The sequence below is a fragment of the Heterocephalus glaber genome, unplaced genomic scaffold (genome assembly GCF_053883595.1).
Source record: "Heterocephalus glaber isolate CG9 unplaced genomic scaffold, H.glaber_assembly_v1.0 deba00001497, whole genome shotgun sequence".
Taxonomy (NCBI): domain Eukaryota; kingdom Metazoa; phylum Chordata; class Mammalia; order Rodentia; family Bathyergidae; genus Heterocephalus; species Heterocephalus glaber.
In genome coordinates, this window is record NW_028258320.1 from 47,325,836 (window position 1) to 47,349,915 (window position 24,080).

A 24,080-nucleotide genomic window follows, 5' to 3' on the forward strand; every position below is an offset into this window, starting at 1 on the left:
CCACAGGTTCACACCACTGACATAGGGGATTGAATGCGGCGCCTCCAAGCACGCTAGGAAAGTGTTCTACCACAAAGTTACACCCTCAGGCCATCTGTCTGTCTGTCTCCCCTCTCTTTTTTACTACCGAAGTTAAGTTTCACATTTATTTGAAGTAGGAAAAATTAAAAGTGAAGGGTAAAGGAGAAACTGGCTCTGCAAAGCAAGCTTGGGATGAATAAAAGAGGAAAAATAAGAAAAGTAAAATCACACTCTGGGACACAGGGCGGGCTATCATGAGGATAGCCGAGATAGTCTACTTTTTCTTTGTAACAATGTCTGAAATATTCTGCAAGGACAGGGTTCCATCATGTTCACCACTTCTCCCCTACCAGTTCCTAGAACAGTAGTAGGCAAAGTAGTAGTCCCTCCCTCTCCCTCCTGTCTCTCTCTATATTCCCAAATGCCTTCCAAAAAATGTTCCCAATCAAATGTTTTAGAAGTAGTAGTAGCCATATTTCATATGCTACTTCTAACCTGCAAAGTAGCAATCATTTCTACTTTTATTTTATTTTACATTTATTCAGGCATGAACTAATTTATTTGCCCCAAGTCATGTAGCCATCCATAGCAGCAAAGCATTCAAACAGATCTGTCTCACTGTAAAGCTTACAAGGTGTTGTATTCACCTGGGCCAGGGTGCTTACTTTATTCTGTGTTGAACACAGTCTTGGGCATGTAGTTAGAAGTTCTCCAGGGCTGGGGATTTAGCTCAGCGGTGCTGCTGCTTGCTTCGAAAGCACGAGGTCTTGAGTTCGATCCCCAGTACCAAAAAAAAAAAAGTTCTCCATATTGACATTGGTTCATTTTCCTTTCTTTTTCTGTGATAGGGTCTCTGTAATTCAGGCTGGCCTTGAACTCACTATGTAGGTCAAGCTGGCCTTGAACTGGCAGAGATCCACCAGCTTCAGGCTCTTGAGTACTGGGATTATAGGCACATGACACCATGCTTGGAAACTTCTAGAAATCTATTTTGCAAAAGAACCATAGGCATGCATAAAGATAAATGGTATTAAGAGGAGTTTTTTTTGCATTTTTGGCATGGTAGCACACAGGAGGCTGAGACAAGAGAATCGCTGGGAGTTCAAGACCAGCCTGGGATATATAGTGAGTTCAAGGCAGCCTGAACCACAAAGCAAGATCCTGTCTTGAAAGAGACTTCTTTGTGGCATTGTGCGTAAAAAGAAAACTACAGTTTTCAAATATCTACTAATAGGAACTGATAAAACAACCTACATCAAAGTATCTAACATAAGACTTGGTATTTAGTAGATATTTGATAGAAGGCACTCAAGATATATAATAATAACAATGACATATTAGCATGTACTGAGTACTCAAGCATTTCTTCCTCACATTAGTCTTATGAAGTCATACTATTCAGACAAGGACAAAGACTTAGAGATAAAAACAACATCAATGTCAACATCCTGGTAGTCTGTTTTATTGGTCTTTTTTTGGGGGGGGGTCATGCTGGTGATTAATTCTCTCAGAGCCTCAGCATAGGAGGCAAGCCTCCACTGAGCTATAGCATCAGCCTGATGCATTATAATTATGCAAAATGTCACCAGTCTGGGAAATTGCCCAAAAGGGCACAAGGGATCTCTGTATTATTTTTTTCCCCAGTGTTGGGAATTAACCCTAGAGCTTTGTGAATGCTACGGGTATAGCTCAGCAATAAAACCTGTGGTCAGCGTACACAAAGGCCTGGGCTTGATCCTCAGCACTGCAAAAAAAACCAAACAAAACCAATCAAACAGAAAAACTGTATGTGGATCTATAGTCATGGCAATAAAATATTCAACTGAAAAAGTAGAAAGCCTTTAACTTATAGATAAGGTCAGCAACTTAAGGACACAAAGGCAGGTAGGCTGCCTCCAGAGCTCACCCAAAGAGTGTACCGTGAGGTGAGCGGCATCTTGAGTAACATCTCAAGAACGGCCATTTTCCTGGGTGCAGAGCCACACACCTACAATCCAAGCACTCTGGGAGACTGAGGCAGAGGATCAAAAGTTCAAGCCCAGCCTGGATCAATTAGCAACTCAGCAAGAACTTGTCTCAAAATAAAAAATGGATGGGGATGTAGCTCAGTGTGAAGGCCCTAGGTTCAACCCCTAGTCCCTTGCCTCTCCCCAATAAATAAAAAAAAATTTAAAAAAGAAGAGCCATTTCATGTTCGTCTTTCCTTCCTACTCTAAAGCCTTTCTTCCTCTTCTCCTATTCTCTCCTCATCCCCAAATTTACAATCTCATTTCTAATTCAGTACTTTTCTTGGGCTTCTCTTTGCCTGGAGAATCTTGACTTCTCTTATTCAAGCTCTTCAGTTCCTTCTGACATCGTGTCACAAATCATTCCCTGGCCACTTCACCTGATAGTGCTCTGTCCCTCTTTTCAATCCAGATTTAACAAATATTTCCCACTATGTCAATAATATTTTGTTTACTAAGCACTTTTCAGAACTACTCACATGTTACCTGGATCACCAGGTATGTCTTGTAATTTCCACTAAACCACAAAGTGCCTAAATCAGGGATATACATAAAGTGCCTGCCCCAGGGCTTGGCACCTAGAATGTAGAACTGAGAACACAAAAATACAAGAAATCGGCAATCAGGCTTTGTCCAGAGCAAGCAGGCAGTTGATGTATGGCAATTAATAGCAGTTAACAAAGAGAACAAGCCACTGCTCTAATAGTCATGACACAATTTAACGTTTTTCCCTGTTCGAGAATCCTTTTTAGTAAAATTTTTGGTTTTGGCTTTTTTTGTTTTGAGACAGGATTTTGCGATATATAGTTCAGGCTCCCCTTGAACTCACTACATAACCTAGGCTGGCCTGAAACTTGCAGATACTCTCATCTCAGCCTCCTGAGTGCTGGGACTACAGGTACATGCCATCATGCCTGGCCTGTTTGTTTTTTGAGACAGGGTCTCGATATGTAGTTCAGGCTGGCCTTGAACTACATATATAGCCCATGATGGTCTTGAACTTGTAACAATCTTCCTGCCTCAGCTTCCTGAGTGCTGGGATTACAGCTATGTGCTACAATGCCTGGATGTAAAAATGTTTTGTCACAGCAAAAAATACATTATTTTGGGCCGGGGATTTAGCTCAGTGGTTTCGCTGCCTGCTGTGCAAGCGCAAGAACCCAAGTTCGATCACTGGTACCAAAAAAATCCCCCAAAAAACAAACAAAAAAATACATTATTTCTAATGACTGTCAGGAGGAATAGGCTATTTCCAACATTATATAATTTTGTTTGCTGGTGTCTCTAAAAGAGAAGTTTTATCAACAGGAGGATGAAATTCACTAAAAGGCTCATAAGAATAATGGTCTATCTATAGAATAAATTACTAGCAGATTTTTCTAGAGGTGGTTGTTGGCTGATCCCAGGAATCTGAATAAAGACCATGGCATCTCAATGTAATTTTTATACATGTACTCTTGGAAATAGCTTACTCCCCTCCTTGGAGTAAAATATGGCTTCTTAGGTCTGCAAGAATTCAGGCTGTACTCGGGCCACTTTCCGGAATTCTTTTGTGTGGGTCTTCGGGCACTGCATCTCACACCAGCTAATGGGAACCATCTGGACACCTGGAAGGAAAAAGCCAATGTGGGAGCTGGGACCCCAAATATTTTCCTGAGACTTTTCTTTTCAGCTGGGTATAAAATTAAAGTATCAGGCTGGGGATGTACCTCAGTGGCAGAGCATTTGCTTAGCATGGGTAAGACCCTGGGTTTAACTCCCAGTACTGCATTAAAAAATAGGTATCACCTAGTGAAACTCACCTCATCTGGAAGAAACCTTGTTTATTCCACTGAATTACGGACTAGGTCCCCTGTTTGCTTAGATTTAGGAAAACCATTCTAATTTCAGCAATAAGCAGTCATGTATTGCTTAATGATGGGGCCATGTTTTGAAAAATGATTCTGTTATTGTGTAAACATCACAGAATATATTTGTACAAACTAAGAGAGCTACATCACTAGGTGATATAATCCTAAACCATGGCTCTCAAGGGTAAATTCAGATGTGAAAGCATGGACCAACTCACCTGATTCACTGTGAGCCACCACCACTCCTAGCTCATTTTCAGCAGTGGTCAGCAGGTAATTGGACTGTGCATCACCTAGGGATATCTAGTCATATAACACTGGTGAAGGAAAATGAGCAGTTGAAGTCTTCCCCCGACAGCTACTTGAGTTGTTTCTCTACTTCCATTTCTGCTTTTGACAAAGGACCTTCAGAAGTTTGCTGAGAATAAAGGATACCACTTTGGCCAAGACAATGTCACCTGGGCGGAAACTCTTATAAATTTCAACCTGCACATAAACAACAAGAGTTTTAAGTGAAAGCTTTCAATTAGGTCTACATGAAATTATTAATCCCCTGGTAGAGCCAGTTTATCTATTTTTTTCTTTTTTTTTGAGGTGACTGGGATTGAAACCTGGGCCTTATGCATGGTAAGCAATCTCTCACTGAACCATATCCCCAGTCTGAGCCAGTCTACTTTCTAACCTCTGATTTTTTTTTAGTACCGGGGATTGAACTTGGGACCTTGCGCTTGCAAGGCAGGTGCCAGAACCACTGAGCTAAATGCCCAGCCCACCCTACCAGTCTACTTTCTAATCCAAGGGGGTTATCATTATTATTCAAGTCAGTCAACATTTTATTTTTTTTGAGATAGGGTCTTGATATGAGGTTCAGGCTGGAACTCACTATGTAGCCCAGGCTGGCCTCGAATTTGCAGATTCCACATTTCCATGGATCTCTGAAATTCATTAGGATAATAATTTCACAAAACTGAGATTCCTATAGCCCTGCAAAAAAAGCCCGAATTAACCAACAACCTTGTCTTTTTCAGTCGCTCGGACATCTTCCTTGCTATAAAAAGAGAATTAACAAATATTAATCGTCTGTGAGAAATAATTACTCTGTAGCTTCTAGCATCCAAAGAACTACGAGATAAGAGCGTAGAGGACAAGTTATAATGGGGACACAGTTGCCACTCAGGGATGCAGGGAGGATAGGCAGACTTAGTCGACACTGAGAGGAGAAAACATTTTCCCATTCTTGGACCACACAGAGCATCAGTGTGGATACCTTGGACTACAGAAAAGCAGAAGAGATCTGACAAGAAATGGCGAAGAACTTTGCTGCCTCAAGAGCCCCTGAATGGAGGCACTATAGAATCACACAGAGTCCAGGGGATAGGAAGGGCCTTGAAAGGTAAACTACCTGGCCTGCGGTGTTTGTCCTTCCTCAAACAATGCACAGAAAAAAACAACCTACTGTTTCCCCACTGACAACTTTTTTTTTTGGTTTTTTTTTTTGAGGCAGGGTGTCACTATGTAGCTTAGGCTGCCCTTGAACTTACTAAGTAGTCCAGGCTGTCCAGGCTGTCCTTGAACTCATGGAGATCTGCCTGCCAGAGCCTCCCAAGTGCTGGGACTAAAGGTATGTGCCACCACACCCTGCCCCACAAACTTCGTAATGTCTAATAACATTTGGGTTTAATCTATATTACATACTTTTTTAAAAAATGTACTTCCTAAAATTCCCTCTACCTTGTTTGGTCTGAATCACCCTTATGCTGCTTATTTTCACCTTTGCTCAATTAGTTTCATTTTTAAACTCTTTTTTATTAATATTTCCTTTTGTCTTAGCTCATAGGACATTTTCTTTGGCAACTACAGAGGAGAATCAAAGCACAAAGGAGAGACAAAAATAGGCAGGAGCAGGAATAGTAATTGTTCCTAAAAATCCAACTTTCAGTGGGTATGGTGGTGCAAGCCTGTAATCCCAGCACTCCAGAGACCGAGGCAGGAGGACCATACGAGTTTGAGGTTAGCCTAGGCTACATATAGTGAGTTCAAGGCCAGCCTGGACTAAATAGTGAGACTCTGTCTAAAAATTAAAAAAAAAAACAAAAACAACTCTCTCAACTATCCTAGTCTCATTCAAGATGCTAGGCAAATGTCAAGAAAAGAATATTTCTTACCGGATAGTTCCTCGGAAAGAGTTCTTAAGTGGTGTAGACCCTACATATAAGATGTACACTTTAGCAAAACGTGAATTGATGCTAGAGACCTATAGGATAGAGAAAGGATCAGCATCAGAGCATTAGCAGGTGTCAGCTCGAGGATGCAGCAATAAACTGGGAATTACTAAGATTTTAGTTTAGCAACTCTATCAAGTAGAATTTAAGACAAGTTAATTTCTACTTATCTTTGCCTAAGTGATATCTGTGGAATAAGAGCCACAGTAGCCACCTACTAGAGTTACTATAGAAATAATTGAGCTAATATGGCTGGCCCATTACAGGTGTGGTGGCCAGCTGAGCCAGGAGGATCACTAAGAATTCAAACTTGTGATGATCCTCCTACCTCAGTTTCTGGAGTGCTGGAATCACAAGTGTGCACCACCACACCTGGCAATAGTTTTTTTGGTTGTTTTTTTTTGTCTTTTTTTTGGTAGCGGGGATCGAACTCTGGTCCTTGAGCTTGAGCAGCAGGCGGCGAAACCGCTGAGCTAAATTCCCGGCCCCTTCCTTTTTTATTTTATTCTGAGACAAGGTCTCACTAAGTTGCCCACAATGACCTCAAATTTGACTCAACCTCCCAAGGAACTGAGATTACAGAAGTGTGTCACCATGCCAGGCTTAATTTAAATTTAAATAGCTCTATATAGCTAGTATCTACCACATTAGGCACTGCAGTTCTAGAGTGGTAATGATTTTAGCATTGGATATGTGTGCTAAGCATAGATTTAGGACCAACTTACCTTACAGGTGACAATAGCTCCCACATCTGGCAGTAACTGGGACTCTGTCTCTCTCATCACAGACACCACAGGAAGCTACAGAGAAAATAAAATGAATGTTGTGGCTAAGCCTTGAGCAAAAGTATTTGTGGCTTGAGAATAATGTAGGAACATCCTAGTATGGTTGAGAACACAAGGTCAGATGAACTGTGAATTAAATTTAGGAACAGGACAAGAAGGTACAGGAAGAATGCTGCCAGAAGACATAATCTAACCATTCCAGTTTAATCTGCAATCATAAATGACTCCTCTAATAGTCCAGGAAAGTTATCAAATAGATGTCATTTAATCATGGCAATAATTGTTTTCTTCTGTTTTAAAGGAATATTTGTAGCTTTCTCTTTGATTATTGGTGTAAGAGAGCTATTTTTAGCTTCATCTTGTATCAGCCCCCCCCCCCCCCGTCCTTTTTTTTTTTTTTGAGACAGGGTCTCGCTATGTAGTTCAGGCTGGTCTCGTACTTGAGTCAGTCCTCCTGTCTCTGCCCCCATGTGTACCACCACAGTCTCTCCCTTCTTCACTATGCTTAAATTCTCTTGGCTTCTTTCAATTTCCCCAACTTACTAAGTTTTTCTCACTTCAGGGTCTCTGTTCAACTTGTTCTTCCTGCCAGAACTGCATTCTCCCCAGCCACCTTTACAGACAATTCAGCCTAAATGTCACTTTCACTGGCTAAGGGATGTTCACTTGTTACATATTCTCATGATGTTGTATAATATTCTTTCCAAGCAGTCATCATATTTGTAACCATGCACCCATTGAGTACTTATTTATATGCTGTTGTCTGTGCCCTGTGATAGCATAAACTAAGTGTCTTTGGTTCATTATTATATCCCCAGATGTCAGTACTGTGCCTGACCCATGAAATGCTGAAGATAACTGTAAAATGAAGAAACTTAGGAATGTAAAGGACATCCCCAAAATTGGCTGAATAGAAAGTCTGTATTTTTACAGATGAAGAAAAATCTAAAGCCTGAAGTTTGCTGTCCCAAGCAGAGTCAAGGTCTAGATTGCCAGTACCTGACATGTTTTACTTCTTAATCTTTCATTGTGCTGTCTTTAAACTGCTCCTTCAAAGACTATTTATCTGATCCTGAGCTAATCCTGGCACAACTTCTGGAGCTAGAGAGGACAGCATTATTCATGCATCTAACAAGCATTTATTGACCATCTATCTTATGCTAGATACTGAAGGTAGTACAGTGGTAGAACCTGTACAGTGGTTCCTTTTATGGAACTTAAAAGTCTAACTGGGGAGAAGTTTAGTGGGGAACATGTAAGTGAATGTTTAGTTACACGCTGAAGGAAAGGAACAGAGCTCTTTGTAAATGTTTAACAACCTCCTCTCCAAACCTTTCTTCAAGCAGTGTGATTTAGAAGCACTTCTCTGAGAACAAGATACTAGAGAGGCTTTGTGCAAGAGGTTAGGGTTAGAGTTACAGAGGCTAAGGAGAAGTGTGTTCCAAATAGATGGCATGTGTACCTTGCTCCGAAGCAGCAGAGAAGTCAGCGCCCTTGGCGACACTGAAAGAAGCTAGAATAAGTAGACAGCAGTCAGTGAAGTGGAGATAGTGGAGCTAGATGAAGGCGGACAGGTAGGCGACAGTCAGAATTCTGCTCACCCAGACTGCTCTGTTTGGGTCTGCTCTCCCCCAACTTCCCTCTCCGAGAGTTGGCAGCACAACCAAAAACCATCAGCCTAACTGGTGTGTGGTGGCTACGTACATAGTATTGGCGATTTCAGGAGCAACTGAAGAGACCAAATCGTTCTATGGTTAAGGCACGGAAGATGCATCCGCAGTGCTAGTGTCTAAGGACCAGAACGGAAGGGTGGCCTAAGAGAAAGGGAGAGAAAGAGCAAATGGGAAGCCGCCTCCTTTACCGCTCCGTTCTCGCTGCTCTTCGTCAGGCAGCCGGCCAGCGACGAAAAGATGTAGCCATGCCGGGTGTAGGTGCCGCTGCCCGGGCTGCCCTCTTCCAAGTTACACAGACGTTCGCCTGCAGAAGGAACACTACACCAGTCACGGGCTCCCAGAAACTCGTGGCTGTCCAGGATTCTAGTCTTTGTCCCCGTCTAAGACTCCGAATGGGAAATGCACACTTACCAGGTACACAGTATCTCACGGGGGGCGCCATGACTGACACTGTCCAAACCCGGATGAAAACTAAGCGAACTTCTCATTGGTGACATCTGGGAGTGTTTTCGCAGTATGATACACCTTCATTGGTGCGTTATGTCATGTGACCACAGGAAGCTTTCATCTAGTGTAAACTCCATTTCCCAGACTGCCCCGGGATCAAGCCGGGGGCGGGAATTCGGACTCCAGTGATTGCGCTTGCGCTGGTGATCCGGGATGGGCTGGCCGTGGGTCCGGGTCCACTGGCTTGCGCTGCGGGAGGCTGGCCATGGTGGGTAGGATTGAACCGCTCCCGGCGCGGAGCTGGAGAGGTGGTAGTAGACGGCAGTAGAGGCTGCGGGGCTCGATTTGGCTGTTTGAGGAATCGGGAGGCGGCAGGTAAGGGGAAGCTACGGCCCTTGCTCGGCATTGTCCTTTTTTCTAGGGTCGAGCCGCGTGTCCCGAGGCCTTGTTGCAAGCCAGGGTTCTTGCTCTCTCCTCGCCTGCCCTGCAGGACCCTTGCCCGCCTCTGACGGAGCGCACCCACGGGGAAGCTGTAACGCGCAGAGGGGGAAGGAGATCAATCAACCCAACTTGCCCATTTCACAGGTTTGCAAACTCACATCCAGAGGCAGGGTTTGGCTTGTCCAAAGTCTCGAAGATAATTCGACAGACCCCCAGTCAGAACCAAAGTTTTCTGGTTTCCAGTCTATCACAGTTTGACCAGGCCGCCCTCGCTGAAAGACAAAATCTTTTCCTGGTAGCTGCAGCCTTCAGTTCAGTGATCAGATCCTGTAGTTGTGTTGACCCCATCTTAACTTTGGATGAGCAGCTTTTTTTTTTTTTTTTAAAGACAGGGTCTAGTTATGTGGTTCAGGCAGGTCTCGAACTCGCTGCAATCTTTCTGCCTCAGCCTCCAAAGTGCTGGGATTACAGGCCTGCACTACCACGCATGGTGGGATGAGCAGCTTTATGATAAAGTTACAACTCTTTTTTCCACCTCATTTAAGCATGTTAGCCCAGAAGAGAAGTCTGCACATGAATAAAATATTGCTCTTTAACTGATGTTTGACATCTCCTACTTGAGATTTGTCCAGATGAAATTTGTCACGATTTTCCCTTGTTGAATCTGCCTTCTGATGATTTTGGACTCTGTTCCTCCCTATCTCCCCTTCCCCAACCCTTGGAAACAGATGGTGCCCAGGGATGAGGGGAGCGCTGTGACCTGCAAACCCTAATCTAGTGGCAGATGGCTACTGTGACCTATGGGTACTACTTAGGGATGGGACTTGTCAGTGTCTGCTGTGATAGAAGTGTGCTTTGCTATTTCCTCCTCTGTTCACTGAGATCACACTCCTCTCTAAACACATAACATTTTGAATTTTGCATAACCTCAGCTTCCTGAATTGAAATTTCAGTTTCAGTTGTAGCCCATGGGCAATATATCTTTTTCTTGGCATTCCCATGTTTCCCATATTCCACTCTCTAAAGTGAGGGGGGCAGCCTGGCTTGTTCAGTCAAATCTGGCCTGTACTTCTGCAATGATAAGCTTTCCATTTATGTGTTTGGGTGATTTCTTTTCTTTTTTTTTTTTTTTTTTGGTACCAGGGATTGAACTCGGGTCCTTGCGCTTGCGCAGCAGGCAGCGAAACCACTGAGCTAAATCCCCGGCCGGTGTTTGGGTGATTTCTGGTTGCACTTGTTTTCTAAAATGCCTTTTAGCTCTTTAACACTATGATTCTAGTAACAGTTTCCATTTCTTTATTAATCAGCAAAAATGATGGCAGCAGATGCTAAAGTATTATCATATTTGCAGGAGTGGCCCTGATGGTATATGTGGCACAGATAGATCAGCCTTTCTACTTCTGCATCCCTCCAGCATTCAGTCAACAAATATTCATTGAAACTGGGTTTGGTGGTGCATGCCTATAATCCCTGCTACTTGGCTCAGGCAGGAGGATCCCAGGTTTGAAGCCAGGTTGGGCAATTTAGCAAGCAAAATCCTGTCTCAAAATAATAAAAACAAAGGGCCAGCCAAGAGGATCACTGCGAGTTCGAGGCCAGCCTGGGCTACATAGTGAGTTCAGGGCCAGCCTGAACTACAAAGGGAGACCCTACCTCAAAAAACAAAAAACAAAAAACAAAAAACCAAAGGGCCAGGGATATAACTCACCAGTACAGTGTTTGTGTGTTATGTGCAAGGCCCTAAATTCAATTCCCAGCACCACAACCCAAACAAGAATGTATTGAATACTTCCATGAGCCTGGTATTGTGCTAAGTGGTTTATAACCATTTCATTTATACCTTACCAATAAAGTTGGAACAGACCTTAGCATTTAATCTTATCCCCTTAGGGAATGAGACAAGGGTATTGAATTCTACTAGGGTTCAGTGGTTTGTCCAAGGTCACAGAACTACTTAGGGGCAGAACTAAACCAAAATTAGGGTATGGGCAGATAAGAGTTGGTATGAGGTAGGCATTTAATGTACAGCCTAGGAATTCAGGATGTGGTTTCCACCAGAAAAGTAGAGAATCTGAGAGTTGTTTTTTCTTTAAAAGGTGGTTCTGAGGTAGAATGTAATTCACACTTTTTACAGGTGAGGAAGGTATCTGATTGGCACACTATTGCTATAAAAAGTATTTTAATGGGCCGGGGATTTAGCTCAGTGGTTTGCCACCTGCTGCGCAAGCGCAAGGACCCAAGTTCAATCCCAGGTACCAAAAAAAAAAAAAAAAAAGTATTTTAGCAAATAGAAAACTCTTATCCATAGTAAGGGAATGTACATTGGCGCGGACAGTCTATAAGTCACCTAGATTGGTTGTGGGGCAATCTGATCTGTCCCACTGTTATATTTGATTGTGGCTATTATTTTGTAAATTCATGCTTCAGCCAAATCATGGTTCCAAGTAATAGTCCAACTCAGAGAAGCTAGGTCTGAGGTTTTCAGCTTTTTTCTCTTTTCTACATTCCACTTTCTCTCAGTTTCCCAGGAGGTATTGGGAATGGCCAGTTTCTTTATCCTGGTGCAATGGGTCTGCCCCCCCAAATTGTCAGTCTTCACTTTTTTTGTAGGCCTTATCTACTGGATTCCTTTTTGCTTTGGGTTTATGAGCCTGTAGAAAGAAGTATTTAAGTATTTTCTTTGAAAGGCCCTTTGTGGGGATGAGCCAGGGTGCAAGGAGAGTACATTGCTCCAGTTACTAAATTGAAACCATCCCTCCAGCCTAGCAGCCTCCTCCAGTTTCCGCTGAGTTTTGAGCTGCCTGTTAAATAAGTCAGTGGAGTTGCTAAGGACAGAGCAGCCCTCCCTGGCTGGTCTTCCCTAGGGGAAAAATCAGATAATTTCTCTTCAGGTAAAAGACTTAATCTGCAGAATTGAGACAGTCACAGAATGAGTCTATTAGAACATCTCTGTCTTTGGTTTTGGTCATTGCCTGGGCAGTGATCTCCCACACTGCATGAGGTAGAGTGCAGAGATGGAAGCACTTGCAGAGGAGCCATGGCAAGGGCTGGTGAGCTGGGAAGGCTGGTTGGGAAGCCTGGGGTCAAGGGCAGCAGCTGCAGAGAATGTTCTTGAGTGTGAATAATTACAGTGGAGCAGGGAAGACTTCCACTGAGAGGGCAGGACCTACGGTGTTCACGAGCTACCAAAATGGAAGTCCCTCCAACTTCTGTCTCCTGCCTTAGTGTTCTCTTGCCCTGAATACCTGAAGTTGTCTGGCTGCTCTATCCTTGGGGTGGGGCTACGAGTGGAATTAGAGACAGTGCATCCAATGTCACATAAGAGGTGGCTGACTGTCCTGACATGAGATGGAATCTCTTGGTACCAGGTTGGGTCTTCTGGCCTGTAACATCAACCCAGAGGGAGTAGGATAGGAAGGAAGGGTATCTTTTGCCAAGACTCAGATGGGACCAAAGAAGACCTAGATGCAAGAATCACAACCACTTGGTGGGCTAGCGCAGCAGGAAACTGAACAACTGCAGCAGTGGCCATGCTGAGACACAGAGCGTAGCTTTGTCTGTGTTGGTTGTGCTCCACCCACACAGACAGCTCCAGTGACTCCTTGATTTGAAGCTGCCTGCCTCTCTCTTACTCCTTCATGTGGCCCTTTATTCTAGCTAGGTATGTAGGTTTGTATGTTGGATTTGCTGTGCACCTCTGTGGTATAATGTAAATGTGGTTTCTGCAGGCTCAGAATTTCCAGTCCTTAACCTCCTGAAATCTGGTTGCAGCACTGGCACTGAACATTCTGTAGAAAAGTGAAGTGACCTTTCTACTTCCCACAGTTGATGACTGTCCTAACTGGGTCTTAATCTTGGGTATTTGCTCTCCAAGCTGGTGCTCTAGGCCTTCCCACTGGTGAGGTAGGGAGCAATAGGACTCAGGATGGATCTTCACAATAGTGTGCCCTTCTAGGAGCCATGCGTGGCCAGCGGAGCCTGTTGCTGGGCCCAGCCCGCCTCTGCCTGCGCCTGCTTCTGCTCCTGGGCTACAGGCGCCGCTGCCCACCTCTGCTTCGGGGCCTGGTGCAGCGTTGGCGCTATGGCAAGGTCTGCCTTCGCTCCCTGCTCTACAACTCCTTTGGGGGCAGTGAAACCGTGGTTGATGCTGCCTTTGAACCTGTCTACTGGCTGGTGGACAACGTGATTCGATGGTTTGGGGTGGTAAGTGATGCCCATGAAGCAGGAAAAGGGATGTTTTAGAGGAGTAGAGGGACGTGTCTCTGGTGGACTCACACTAGATTCTGAAGGCAAGATCCCTACCCATAGAGAAATTCCTGCATTTCCTATGGGTAGAGCTCTCTTGCTGTGTCTACCTGACCTCACTGGTATTGGCAGGTGTTTGTGGTACTGGTGATCGTGCTGACCGGCTCCATTGTTGCCATCGCCTACTTATGTGTCCTGCCGCTCATCCTCCGAACTTACTCAGTGCCACGACTCTGCTGGCATTTCTTCTACAGTCACTGGAATCTAATCCTCATCGTCTTCCATTACTACCAGGCCATCACCACTCCGCCTGGGTACCCACCCCAGGTGGGTCTCTATGGGGGCAGTGGAGAGAGGCAGTTATAGGATATGGGTTGGAGAATGCCTTGGGATCTTTTGAGGCACAAAACTGGTGCTGCTACAGTGCTCATGATGCTCTTCTCCTTTTGCACAGGGCAGGAATGATATTGCCACAGTCTCCATCTGTAAGAAGTGCATTTACCCCAAGCCAGCCCGGACACACCACTGTAGCATCTGCAATAGGTGGGTCTTGGCTTTGCTCTGTGAACCCTTGTGATGATCCTTTTGCTATAGTCCTAGGGTAAAACCTGGACTTGGAGTTTCTAAGACAGGTATCAAGTGCTTGTTGCAAGTACGTGTTCCATGTAGTGTACATTTTCTTTGGTACTGGGGATTGAACTCGGGATCTTGGACTTTCGAGGCAGGCAGCGGAACCACTGAGCTAAGTCCTCAGCCCCATGCAGTGTACTTTTGGTCTCCTGCCACAGTCCTCAGGCTAGTCCTGTGAGTTAGGTGTAGAAACTGAGGTTCAGAGAGATGACTTACCATGTCTATTATCATGTATATAGCCAATAAACTTCAAAGCTGGGTTTGAAGTAAGGACTGGCTATCTTCAAAGTCTCTGCCCTTTCCACCTCAGCAGGATGCTGTCCTTGTAGAAAAGGATTGGCACTGACATCCAAGAACCTTGGCTACCATAACAGAGCCTGTGTCCCTCCCTAACAGGTGTGTGCTGAAGATGGATCATCACTGCCGTATCCTTTTGCTGTCTTCTGCCTGAGGCCTTTAACTCCAGAGCACTGTACAGGGTTAATGGCCACAAACCTAAGGCTTCTAGCATCACCCTGCAGAGAACAGTGGGCTTATAAGAAGTTAGTAGAAGAGGCACTGTGGGGGATGACCATCTTCTGAGGAGAGCAGGGGGCTCACAAGTTCTGTGAGATGGATCTTCTGGAAGCAAGGATCTTTTAATAGGTCTTTCCTTTGTAGGCTGCCATACTAACAGCTATTGAATGGAGAGAGACGTGGGGTTCTGTGGCCGCCTATTGGGGGTGCCAGATAGAACCATAGGTCCCCTTTTGCTGTCATATTCAGATGCTTGGCTAACTCCAGCTAGGTTGAAGTATTGGCAGATTCATTTTACTGTGTTCAGTTTTCAATTTTCATGATTTCCTGGTAAACTTGAAAAGCTTATAATAATTTCATGTCAAACTTGGGAAACCATTTCATTTTCCTGCCTTTGGAAAACAGTTCTTGCTTGAGTGATGTTGTCTTGAACTAAGGATGAACCAGAAAGGCCTGGACATTGCTGAAAGTGTGTTTGATCTTGTCCTTAATCAGTCCCTCACCAGCCTGGCTAAACAACTGTGTGGGCCACTATAACCATCGGTACTTCTTCTCTTTCTGCTTTTTCATGACTCTGGGCTGTGTCTACTGCAGCTATGGAAGTTGGGACCTTTTCCGGGAGGCTTATGCTGCCATTGAGGTGAGTCTGTAGCGAGGAGTAGGGCATCTGAGTAGTCCAGAATGTGCAGTATAGAGCCTGTCCCTAAGGAATGGGGCTGGTAGCACCCCTCTCCTAGGGGCTGCAAGTGTAACCAGCACTGTTTTCCATCCCTTAGAGAATGAAACAGCTCGACAAGAACAAACCACAGACGCTTGCCAACCAGGTGGGCTGTCCCCACCCCCCTGCCTCCTGCTGCTCAGGCCTGGGGTGTAGAGTTGCTCGGGCAACTGGGCTTGCTAGTTTAGCTGTAGAGGCAGGCTGAGAGGCCCAGGTAGATTGGATCAGGAGTGTTTGGGGAGGCTGCAGTGGCCTGAGGGCAAGTTGGAAGTCCCTGGTGTGTGACAGATTTTGGCTATCCCATCATCACCTTCTCTTTGGGCTGAGCCTCGACTCTGCCTTGGTGATGGCCTGAGCAGCAAGGAGTCTATGTTAGTCTGTGTAATGGGGTTCCAGGGGACAGAGATCAAGCTGGTCCATCTGCACCTGTGTCTCTGGGGACTCTTCCAAGCACATCTTGGGCTCATATTGTATCCATGGTGCTCTTCCACAGTCCTAAATGGAGCCTGTGGTTCTCCCCCATTAGTCTGTGCTGAATATGGGCTGGACTTTCTCTGGGATGCAGTCACATAATGGTGTTCTGGCTGGAGATTTGGAGTGGCTTCCCCTGGAGCCCTGTTTTGTGTTGTCACTTTAATGGCCCAGGGGCAGTTCCTCCTGTGGTTTGTCATCTTGTTCAGAATTGCTCTGCCCAGTGTTGTCCATGTGATGGTGTCACCGGGCTTGGTCTACCTATCTGGCTGCTGCCCTGACTCCTCTGTGGTGGCTTTAATCCCCATTTTCTCTGCTTGGGTTTAGATTGCTTCCTGCATAGAGGCACTGGGGGCTCTAGTGCAGTTACTGGAGACCACAAAGCAAAGGAGCTAGGCTTTACTGTTTTGGTTTTTTTCTAGACTTATCACCAGACCCCACCACCTACCTTCTCCTTTCGAGAAAGGATAACTCACAAGAGTCTTATCTACCTCTGGTTCCTGTGCAGGTATTTAACTCAGTTTTGGTAGTTTTAAGGGGGGTGCAGCTTCAGGAATACCTTTTTAAGTGCCCACGTGCAGATAGAAACCCATCTGAGTGACCTTCCACTATTCTGCTAGTCTGAGGTTGGCAGTCAGCACTGCAGCACTTTGGGGCACAGGGAACATCAAGGATACTAGCATTATTTCTGGTTACTAAGTAATAAGGATGCAGGCATGCTTGGTATGTACCAAGTTAAACTCAGTTTTTGTTCATAGTACCTACCTAAAGGGTAGTGACTGCATTTATAGATGAGAAAAATGAAAACCAAGGGGTAAAGTCAGTTACTCCACGATACACAGGTAGCAATGGTAAAGCTGGGATGTGAACTTCATATCATCTCAGTCTGACTCCCAGTGCCTTTACTACCCTCCATTGTCTCATAGCATCAGTATTTTAGGAAATAATGAACATTTTTTTCAGTAATAACCTTATTTTCCCACCCTCCTTTCCACATAATTTATTCTCAGCACACTTTCATTTTCACTGATGCTTTTTCAAATGCAGTGAAAAGCACGAGTTGATCTAGGATGTATGCCAGAATGTAAAGGCAGAGGTTGTTAGCCAGTTGTTATTGCTCAACTCAGTGTCCAGCCCTGTATAATTTCTACCAGTCTTTGCCTCTCCTTTCTTAGCTCTGTGGCACTGGCCCTGGGTGCCCTAACAGTATGGCATGCTGTTCTCATCAGTCGGGGTGAGACTAGCATTGAAAGACACATTAACAAGAAAGAGAGACGTCGACTACAGGCCAAGGGCAGAGTGAGTAGATTTGGGGGCTTGGATGGGCAGTCCAGTAACTGAACTTGCATCCTGTAAACACGGGCCATGATCAGGGTCACCTAGGCAGGTGTCATAAAAGACCAAAATTAGCTGGGTGTGGTGGTGCATGCCTGTAGTCCCAGCACTCAGGAGGCTGAGGCAGGAAAATTGCTACAAGTTCAAGGCCAACCTAGGCTACATAGTGAGTTTGAGGCCAGCCTGAACTGCATAGCAAGACCCTGTTTCCCTCTGCCCCCGAAAGAAAAAAAGGCAGAAAAGACCAGAATTGTCTACCCGAGCTTTAGTGTATCCATTTCAAAAGTGAGGAGGGGATTAAGTAGAAGTTTGTAGAAATGTGTGTGTTTTTCTTGGCCCTAGGTATTTAGAAATCCTTACAACTATGGCTGCATGGACAACTGGAAGGTATTCCTGGGTGTGGACACAGGAAGGTAAAGTAAGACAGAGACAACTGCTGTTCAGCAGAACTCTGTGATGAGGAAAAGTCTATACCTGGGAGAACCAGGTACTTAGAATACGGCTAATGCTACTGATGAAGGTTCCCCCACCCACCTAATACTGGGGATTGAACCTTGGACCTTTGCACTGAGCCACATCCCCAGCTGGTTTTTGGGGGGTTTTTTGAGACAGGGTTTTACTCAGTTGCTCAGGCTGGGCTTGAGCTTGTGATCCTTCTGCCTAAGCCTCCCAGAGTGCTGGAGTATATGTGTGTACCACCACACCCAGCTCACTGATGAGGTTTTAAGTAATTTCATTTCACGAGTTTAAATATACACCTGTGGCTAGGGGCTCATCTATGCAGTTCTAGACTCTAGGAATGGAGATCATTGCTTTCATTTGAACCAAAGGGGCCTGAAGCTTGAAGATGACTATAGTGGAATCCTGAGAAAGCTATTTTCAGAAGGGCCATTTAGGTAGGATGTAATGGTCATCAGTCACCTCTCACTTGTATGGCAGTGTCTGGATTAAAGCCAATATAAATATATGAGACTGAGATAATCTACTTGTGACAGAGGTCTTTAAAGGCAGCAAATGAGGCTAGCTCTCTGAGCCCAAGAAACAAGGGGAAATCATTCTTCAAATTGCAGTTACTGAGGCAGTTAACACCAGGTGAATGTAAGTTACTTTCCTTCTTCCCTTTCCCACCTTCATTACACTCCTGTCCAACACTGTGCTTTCAGTGGCCCCTCAGAACACTTGCTCAAAACTTCAAAAGGCCTTCAAGGTTCCAGAGGGTACATTTATTAGACACAGTAAGAGAAAGGAAATTAGAACTCTTGTTACTTTGGTGCTTGATGTATGGTTGCTGTGGAATAAATATGAAGGACAACCAAGAACTCTGGAACTCAGAGACCTTTCTGTTTTCTTTTGTAGGCATTGGCTTACCCGGGTGCTGTTACCTTCTAGTCATCTGCCCCATGGGAATGGAATGAGCTGGGAGGCCCCTCCCTGGGTGACTGCTCACTCGGCCTCTGTGATGGCAGTGTGAGCTGGACTGTATCAGCAACAGCTTGAGCATTCATTCTGCTGCCTGTGTCAAGGGCCTCCAAAGGCAGCTTTTCTTTGAATCCTTGATCAAAAAGAGCCACTGGGCCTGCCCTAGGGTACTATGCATTAACAACTTAAGAACTAACCTTGTGGTCACTGCAGAAGACACAATGTGGACAGATCCTAGGACTGACGTCACTTTACTCAGGCAAACAGAAGTTTTAGCCCCAGACTAGGGTCAGGCAGCTAGCTACCCCACCCTCCTTCAGATACAGCACTGGGGCTGGCCATCTCCTTTTCCACTTGCTGTCCGGGAAAAGACCTAAGCTGGAATCTTGGTTTCTCATTGGGGCAAAGACACCATGCCTGCTGCTGAGGTCACTGCCATTTCTCACATGCTACCAAAGGTAGCAAAAATAAAGGCATTTGATTTGTAAAGATATGTAGCTTCTCACTCATTGCCTCACTGTAGGGCAGGGGAAGGGAAGTTAGGGTCAAGGCCTAGTGAGGTTATAGTGGTGCCTCTGTCCTGCAGAGTCCTTCGCTCATTCCTAACATTGCTAATCCTCTAGGCCAGTCATGGCCCTATGTGCTACAGAGGCAACAGCAGGGTGGGGGTGCATATCTAACAGTCAGCCCTATTACCCAAAGAAATCTTTATTCTCTAATAGGTACACACATTCACCATCCCTGATCCTCAGGGCCACACTCATCTGGATTCATCCTTCAGTAGCACAGCTCACTTTGCCTGATACGAAGAGCCCCATAATCCAAGATCTTTCTTCAAACACAAGAGTTCTTGCTCAGCTACTTCACAAATCTATTAAAGTCAGGACTCTGATATTTCTTGTACAGCAATGCAACAGAGGCCCAGCACTTGCACTCTATGGGAAAGGCAGGCAGAGGCCAGTGATCTCCCTGCCATGGGCAACATGGCTCAACAGTTAGTAATTCCAAATTAGATTGTTTATCAGACGAGACTTGCTCAGGAACAAGGGCTCAGCTGCCAGGGCTCCCTAGCAGAAACCTGCAGGCAGAAAAAGATGTTGGCAGCATTAGCAGCAAGGCTTATCTCAGTTCCAACCCTTCCCAAGACCTAGAACTCACCACTCTCCCCTGGCTGACACTGCTTCCTTGCGCACCAGTCTCTTCTTGTCGTCAAGGGGCTTGGCTAATGCCCGGATCACCTGTGGTTTATATGGCAGCAACTGTGGAGTCAGAGGAGAAAAATCTTAGCCCTGTTCAACCATGGCAACCAGATGTGCTGCTTCTTTTGACTCTGTAACTAATACTTGGAAGATAGGAAAACATGTTCTATTCTTTTTTTGGTGCTGCAGATTGAACAAGGGCCTGGTACATGCTAAGCACATGCAACATGTCCTAAACTTTAAAAATTCCAGAGGAAGCCAAGTGGTAGGATGGCCATTGTATTACAGGACGTTCAGGATTTAAGAGGTCCATTCTGACCCCAAGGGTGGAGAGGACCTTGTGCCTATCTGTACCTTGTAGTTCAGATCTTATTTACACTGCAGGGTAGCTAGTCTCACTTGACGAAGGCAAAGAGTACTTCAATGTCTCTTCTAAGATGTTCCCTGGCCAGGGAGGACAGCTGAGGTACTCACCACAGGAGTGGGCAAGCGAGTAAGAGCATGCATACACTGCAGTGCAGCAATCCGGACAGCCTGGAACACAACCAGAAGGAGGTGAGGGAAGACCTGAGGAGAGATGAGGTGCCAAAGGCATGCTGGGGCTCAACGCACCATGGAAGGGCTGGAGCTGAGGTTCAGAAACTTGGTGACCAGCATGTCAACGTGAAGACTCATGACCTGAGGTGCTTCCAGTAGAAGAGGCTGAAGGCAGCTGAGGGTAGAGAGCTGGACCACAGAGTCAGAGCAGGACAGGGCCTCCAGGAGCAGGGAAAGAAGCTAAGAGGCAATAGGAAAGGGAGGGATGATCATACTGTGATGCTCCTGGTTCTCTTCGTCTTCCCCTTTCTAGCTCCAGCTATGGGGGAAGAGCTTTGTCCCTTGCCTGGAGGCTGACTGTACAACTTACTGTGGGCAGTTCTGGCAAGAGCACGGGCTTGGGCAGCCTGTGGAGTACATGCGACAGACCCTTCAGGTAGTTTGGCTTCACATCTGTAAGAAGGGGAGAAGCTAGTTTGATCCCCGGTACCAAAAAAAAAGGGGGGGGAAGCTTAGGGGAGAAAACTGGGCTTAGACATTCAGCTTGAGAGTTCAATATCTGACTATGCTGGAACATCAGCCTATAAAAAGAAGTGGGGAAAAAAAGTCCCTTGAGTTCAGAGTAAGCAAGACATGTCCCTATTAATTTTCTAGGTATACACCACAGTATAGCTCTAAAGCAGCACTTGGCTCTCAAATTATTTTAGGGACGGTGGCCAAGGGAAGGACAGGTCTATATATCTGGAGCCCTTTCTGACTCTTCTTACCTTGGGGAGCAGCATGGAAGCCTTGGACCAAAGCAGGCACATTGTCTGTGAAAAATCGCTGGCGAAACATGATCCGCACTTCAGCATGGCTAGCTCGAGTCAGCACATCAGTGCAGTCAGACATGAGCAGAGAAAAGCCATCAGCTGCTGCTGGGCCTAATTCTGGGTCACTCAGGAGGCCCATAAGCTGGAGAAAAGAGAGCCTTTCAAGCACATCACTGGAGAAAAATCTTAAAAATGAGGATGGAAATCACTTCTGGGAGACTTAACAAGAATTTCTATCTCCTAGGAAGACTTACCCGAGCTGTAAGGGAGGAGTTGAGAGGATGGTATCTGAGTACTAGGGCCTTTGTTACCTATAGTGAGAGAGAGAGAAGCTTTGGCCTGACTTTCAGAACCCCAGACCCCTGAGACACAGCTGCTTATGGCTCAGGGTCAAATAGGGATATTTTACTTAGTCACAGTTGCTGTGCTTAGTCAGAATCTACTCCATCTCCTTACCCAGAGCAGCAGTGTGAAGGCCTGATGACGAAAGGGCCCAGAGCCCAGGCCACTGTCCACTGCATCCACAGCCAGCTGCAGGAATTCATCCAGCTGCTGCCCTGAGAAAGGAGAACATGCTGATGCAATAACAACTCTTTTTTCTTTTAATGGTGAATGATGGAAATCATTTAAGTGCACAGCACCCAAGAAACCATTAGAAAAAGTATTTTGCCTGTGGACATGAAAGCCTGGTAAAGGCTTTCATGATGCAGGGGTGCTAGCATTTGTGAACGGAGGGTTGCCTACTCCCACTGAGGACTTATCTATGACATTGCCACTGTTTTTTCTTTGAACTCGGGTCCTTGCACTTACGAGTCAGGTGGAAGAACCACTGAGCTAACTCCCTGGCCCTGCATTGCCACTGTTAAGGCCTCAAAATGCTTTTTTTTTAGCCCCTGTAATGCTGTGCCCAATTCTTGTTCCAAGGGCTGTCCAAAGACAGTGCCTGAACAGGTGAAGCCCTATCATGTTATTAAAAAGCCTTTTTTTTTTTAAAGGAGAATGAGGAATGAACTTGAAGATTCCTTTGGTAGGTAATTTGGGGAGACTCTAACCCAAGCTTGCTCCAGTACCTGCAGGGAGTTTGTTGAGGAGTCCTGCAAAGCACTTGGCAGCAGCAGTGGAGGAGAAGGGGCAGCTGTGGCAGCAGCTCAGTTCCAAAAGCTCCCTCATGAGTTGGTTCAGCTGAGGGATTTCCACCTACAGAAAACCTGGCCATGTAATGGACCCAGAAAAAACTTGAACTCCAAAAGAATCCCAGTAGAAACTGGCAGCAGGGACAAGAGTGGACGAGAACTACTCCAATGAGTAAAATATCAACTTGACTGTGGCAAATTTCAGCCCTGAGAGCCACCTGCCTAAATGTGCTCACTTACATTTTGAGGCAGGGAACACACAAAGGCCATAAGCAGTGCAACCAGCCGCCTCTGGCCCGAGGAGCCATCCTGTAAAGGAAGAAGAGCCCCTATCAAGCAGGTCCTGCAGCAGTAGGTTTGTCTGCCTCCATAACTACCCCAGATTAGCCCTGAAAAATGTTTGAAGAACATAAATTCCAAGATTCTTTTCCATCTAATTCATCAGATGGTCACCTGGAATGGCTGGAATCTGCTTGGGAAGCTGTTTTCAGGCAGAAAGGAAGTGTTGCCGTCCAAGAAGAGGGACACTATGCGGGTGACACTCTGGGCTGCTAACCTGGGGGCAGAGTATTTGGTGTTACCAAGTAGCTAGGATTCTAAGGCAGCTCTCCTCTTCATACAGTGCCTTTCAGCCTGAGGTTCTCATTAGGGCCACTTCTCATTAGGATCAGCCACGATCATTCACATACTTTACAAATATTAACATGATACATGTTATGTGCCTGGAACCATTCCCATTCTAGTCTGGTGATGGGAGCTGTGGACCAGATAGATCAAACTGCTATTCTCTTAGAGCTTACAATCTAGCGAGGAGCTCAATGGATTTTTTTTGGAGGGGGGTACTGGGGTTTGAACTCAGGACCTTCTGCTTATGGGGCAGGAGTGATGCCACTGAGCTAAATCTCTGGCCTCAATGCATATATATTTTAAATGTTCCACAGGTAATTCTGCAGCTAAAAACTATTGGGTAATGGTTTACCCACCCCCACAGTGCTAAAATCACCTCCCTTTTGTTTCATCAGTCAAACTTAAATAACTGCCTTCACATTGATGTACAGGTACAAGGACAGCTGACAAGGCAACTATCTGTTGCTTCTGGAGATTGGTCTCCTCCCTAGGTTCAAGCCACATCCAGTCACACTCACTCAGAGGTTAAGTGAGTAGTGGCAGTGCCAATGACAGACACCATGGCAGCCAAGACCGCATCCTCCAACAGCACTTCTCTTAAAACAGAGGGCTCCTTCTCTGGAAAAACAAAACACCAACACACAAACATACACACAATCACAAGGCCATGACGATGGTTCAGAAATCCAAACGATTGGTTCCTAACCCCATCATGATGGGCTGGCCTGCAGCCAAAAAGGCATTCTTAAATCTGTCCTTTAGCAGTGCTGTGATCCTGAGAAATAGCAAGCCCCAGAAAGAGCAGTGGCCTAGATGAGCTGGGACCACGGAACCCTTGGAAATTATTGTGCAAAATCCTTAGAGTAGGCTAATATGAATGTTCCAACATTGGAACTTGAAATGTTGACCTTTTGAGAATTTTAAGAAAACCCAAATTTATCTTTACAGACCCTTCTTTATAGTGACTATCATATACTGGGCCCTTAAGGTGTG

At 45.4% G+C, this 24,080-nt stretch overlaps 3 protein-coding genes across 23 annotated transcripts in view; 1 reads left to right on the top strand and 2 right to left on the bottom strand.

The window, feature by feature from the left end:
* Nucleotides 1–1,461: 1,461 nt before the first annotated feature.
* Nucleotides 1,462–9,095, bottom strand: Exosc1 (exosome component 1). 2 transcript variants are annotated; one of them, XM_087185079.1, is made up of 9 exons: nt 8,969–9,095; nt 8,746–8,861; nt 8,347–8,397; nt 6,825–6,899; nt 6,043–6,131; nt 4,892–4,925; nt 4,313–4,363; nt 4,096–4,180; nt 3,465–3,634 (listed from the first exon to the last, which is right to left on the bottom strand). In XM_087185079.1, the coding sequence occupies exons 1-9, from the start codon at nt 8,997–8,999 to the stop codon at nt 3,528–3,530; spliced, it is 639 nt and encodes a 212-aa protein (XP_087041205.1). In that variant the 5' UTR covers nt 9,000–9,095; the 3' UTR covers nt 3,465–3,527. The 2 variants fall into 2 exon arrangements, with proteins under 2 accessions (XP_004838645.1, XP_087041205.1); XM_004838588.3 differs by lacking the exon at nt 8,347–8,397 and having other exon boundaries at nt 1,462–3,634.
* A 90-nt stretch (nt 9,096–9,185) lies between these two features.
* Nucleotides 9,186–19,268, top strand: Zdhhc16 (zDHHC palmitoyltransferase 16). 15 transcript variants are annotated; one of them, XM_021253150.2, is made up of 12 exons: nt 9,194–9,379; nt 9,495–9,589; nt 13,401–13,648; nt 13,823–14,017; nt 14,145–14,233; nt 14,717–14,745; nt 15,343–15,476; nt 15,613–15,660; nt 16,448–16,533; nt 17,180–17,324; nt 17,703–17,773; nt 18,717–19,268. In XM_021253150.2, exons 3-12 carry the CDS (start codon nt 13,406–13,408, stop codon nt 18,829–18,831), a joined length of 1,155 nt encoding a protein of 384 aa, XP_021108809.1. In that variant the 5' UTR covers nt 9,194–9,379; nt 9,495–9,589; nt 13,401–13,405; the 3' UTR covers nt 18,832–19,268. The 15 variants fall into 15 exon arrangements, with proteins under 15 accessions (XP_021108810.1, XP_021108809.1, XP_004838648.1 ...); XM_004838591.4 differs by having other exon boundaries at nt 17,201–17,324; XM_087185068.1 differs by having other exon boundaries at nt 9,194–9,272; nt 9,426–9,589; nt 17,201–17,324.
* The window catches only part of Mms19 (MMS19 cytosolic iron-sulfur assembly component), a 33,350-nt gene continuing 27,831 nt past the window's right edge, over nt 18,562–24,080 (bottom strand). For all 6 annotated transcript variants that reach the window (XM_087185065.1, XM_013069905.3, XM_013069907.3 and 3 more), the window contains 12 exons: nt 23,606–23,705; nt 22,914–23,016; nt 22,701–22,769; nt 22,398–22,524; nt 21,784–21,884; nt 21,582–21,638; nt 21,283–21,469; nt 20,886–20,968; nt 20,591–20,755; nt 20,453–20,512; nt 19,938–20,038; nt 18,562–19,857 (listed from right to left, as the gene is read on the bottom strand). In XM_087185065.1, the coding sequence (XP_087041191.1) occupies nt 19,830–19,857; nt 19,938–20,038; nt 20,453–20,512; nt 20,591–20,755; nt 20,886–20,968; nt 21,283–21,469; nt 21,582–21,638; nt 21,784–21,884; nt 22,398–22,524; nt 22,701–22,769; nt 22,914–23,016; nt 23,606–23,705 (1,181 nt within the window). In that variant the 3' untranslated portion in view covers nt 18,562–19,829. The remainder of the gene's footprint in view (nt 19,858–19,937; nt 20,039–20,452; nt 20,513–20,590; nt 20,756–20,885; nt 20,969–21,282; nt 21,470–21,581; nt 21,639–21,783; nt 21,885–22,397; nt 22,525–22,700; nt 22,770–22,913; nt 23,017–23,605; nt 23,706–24,080) is intronic.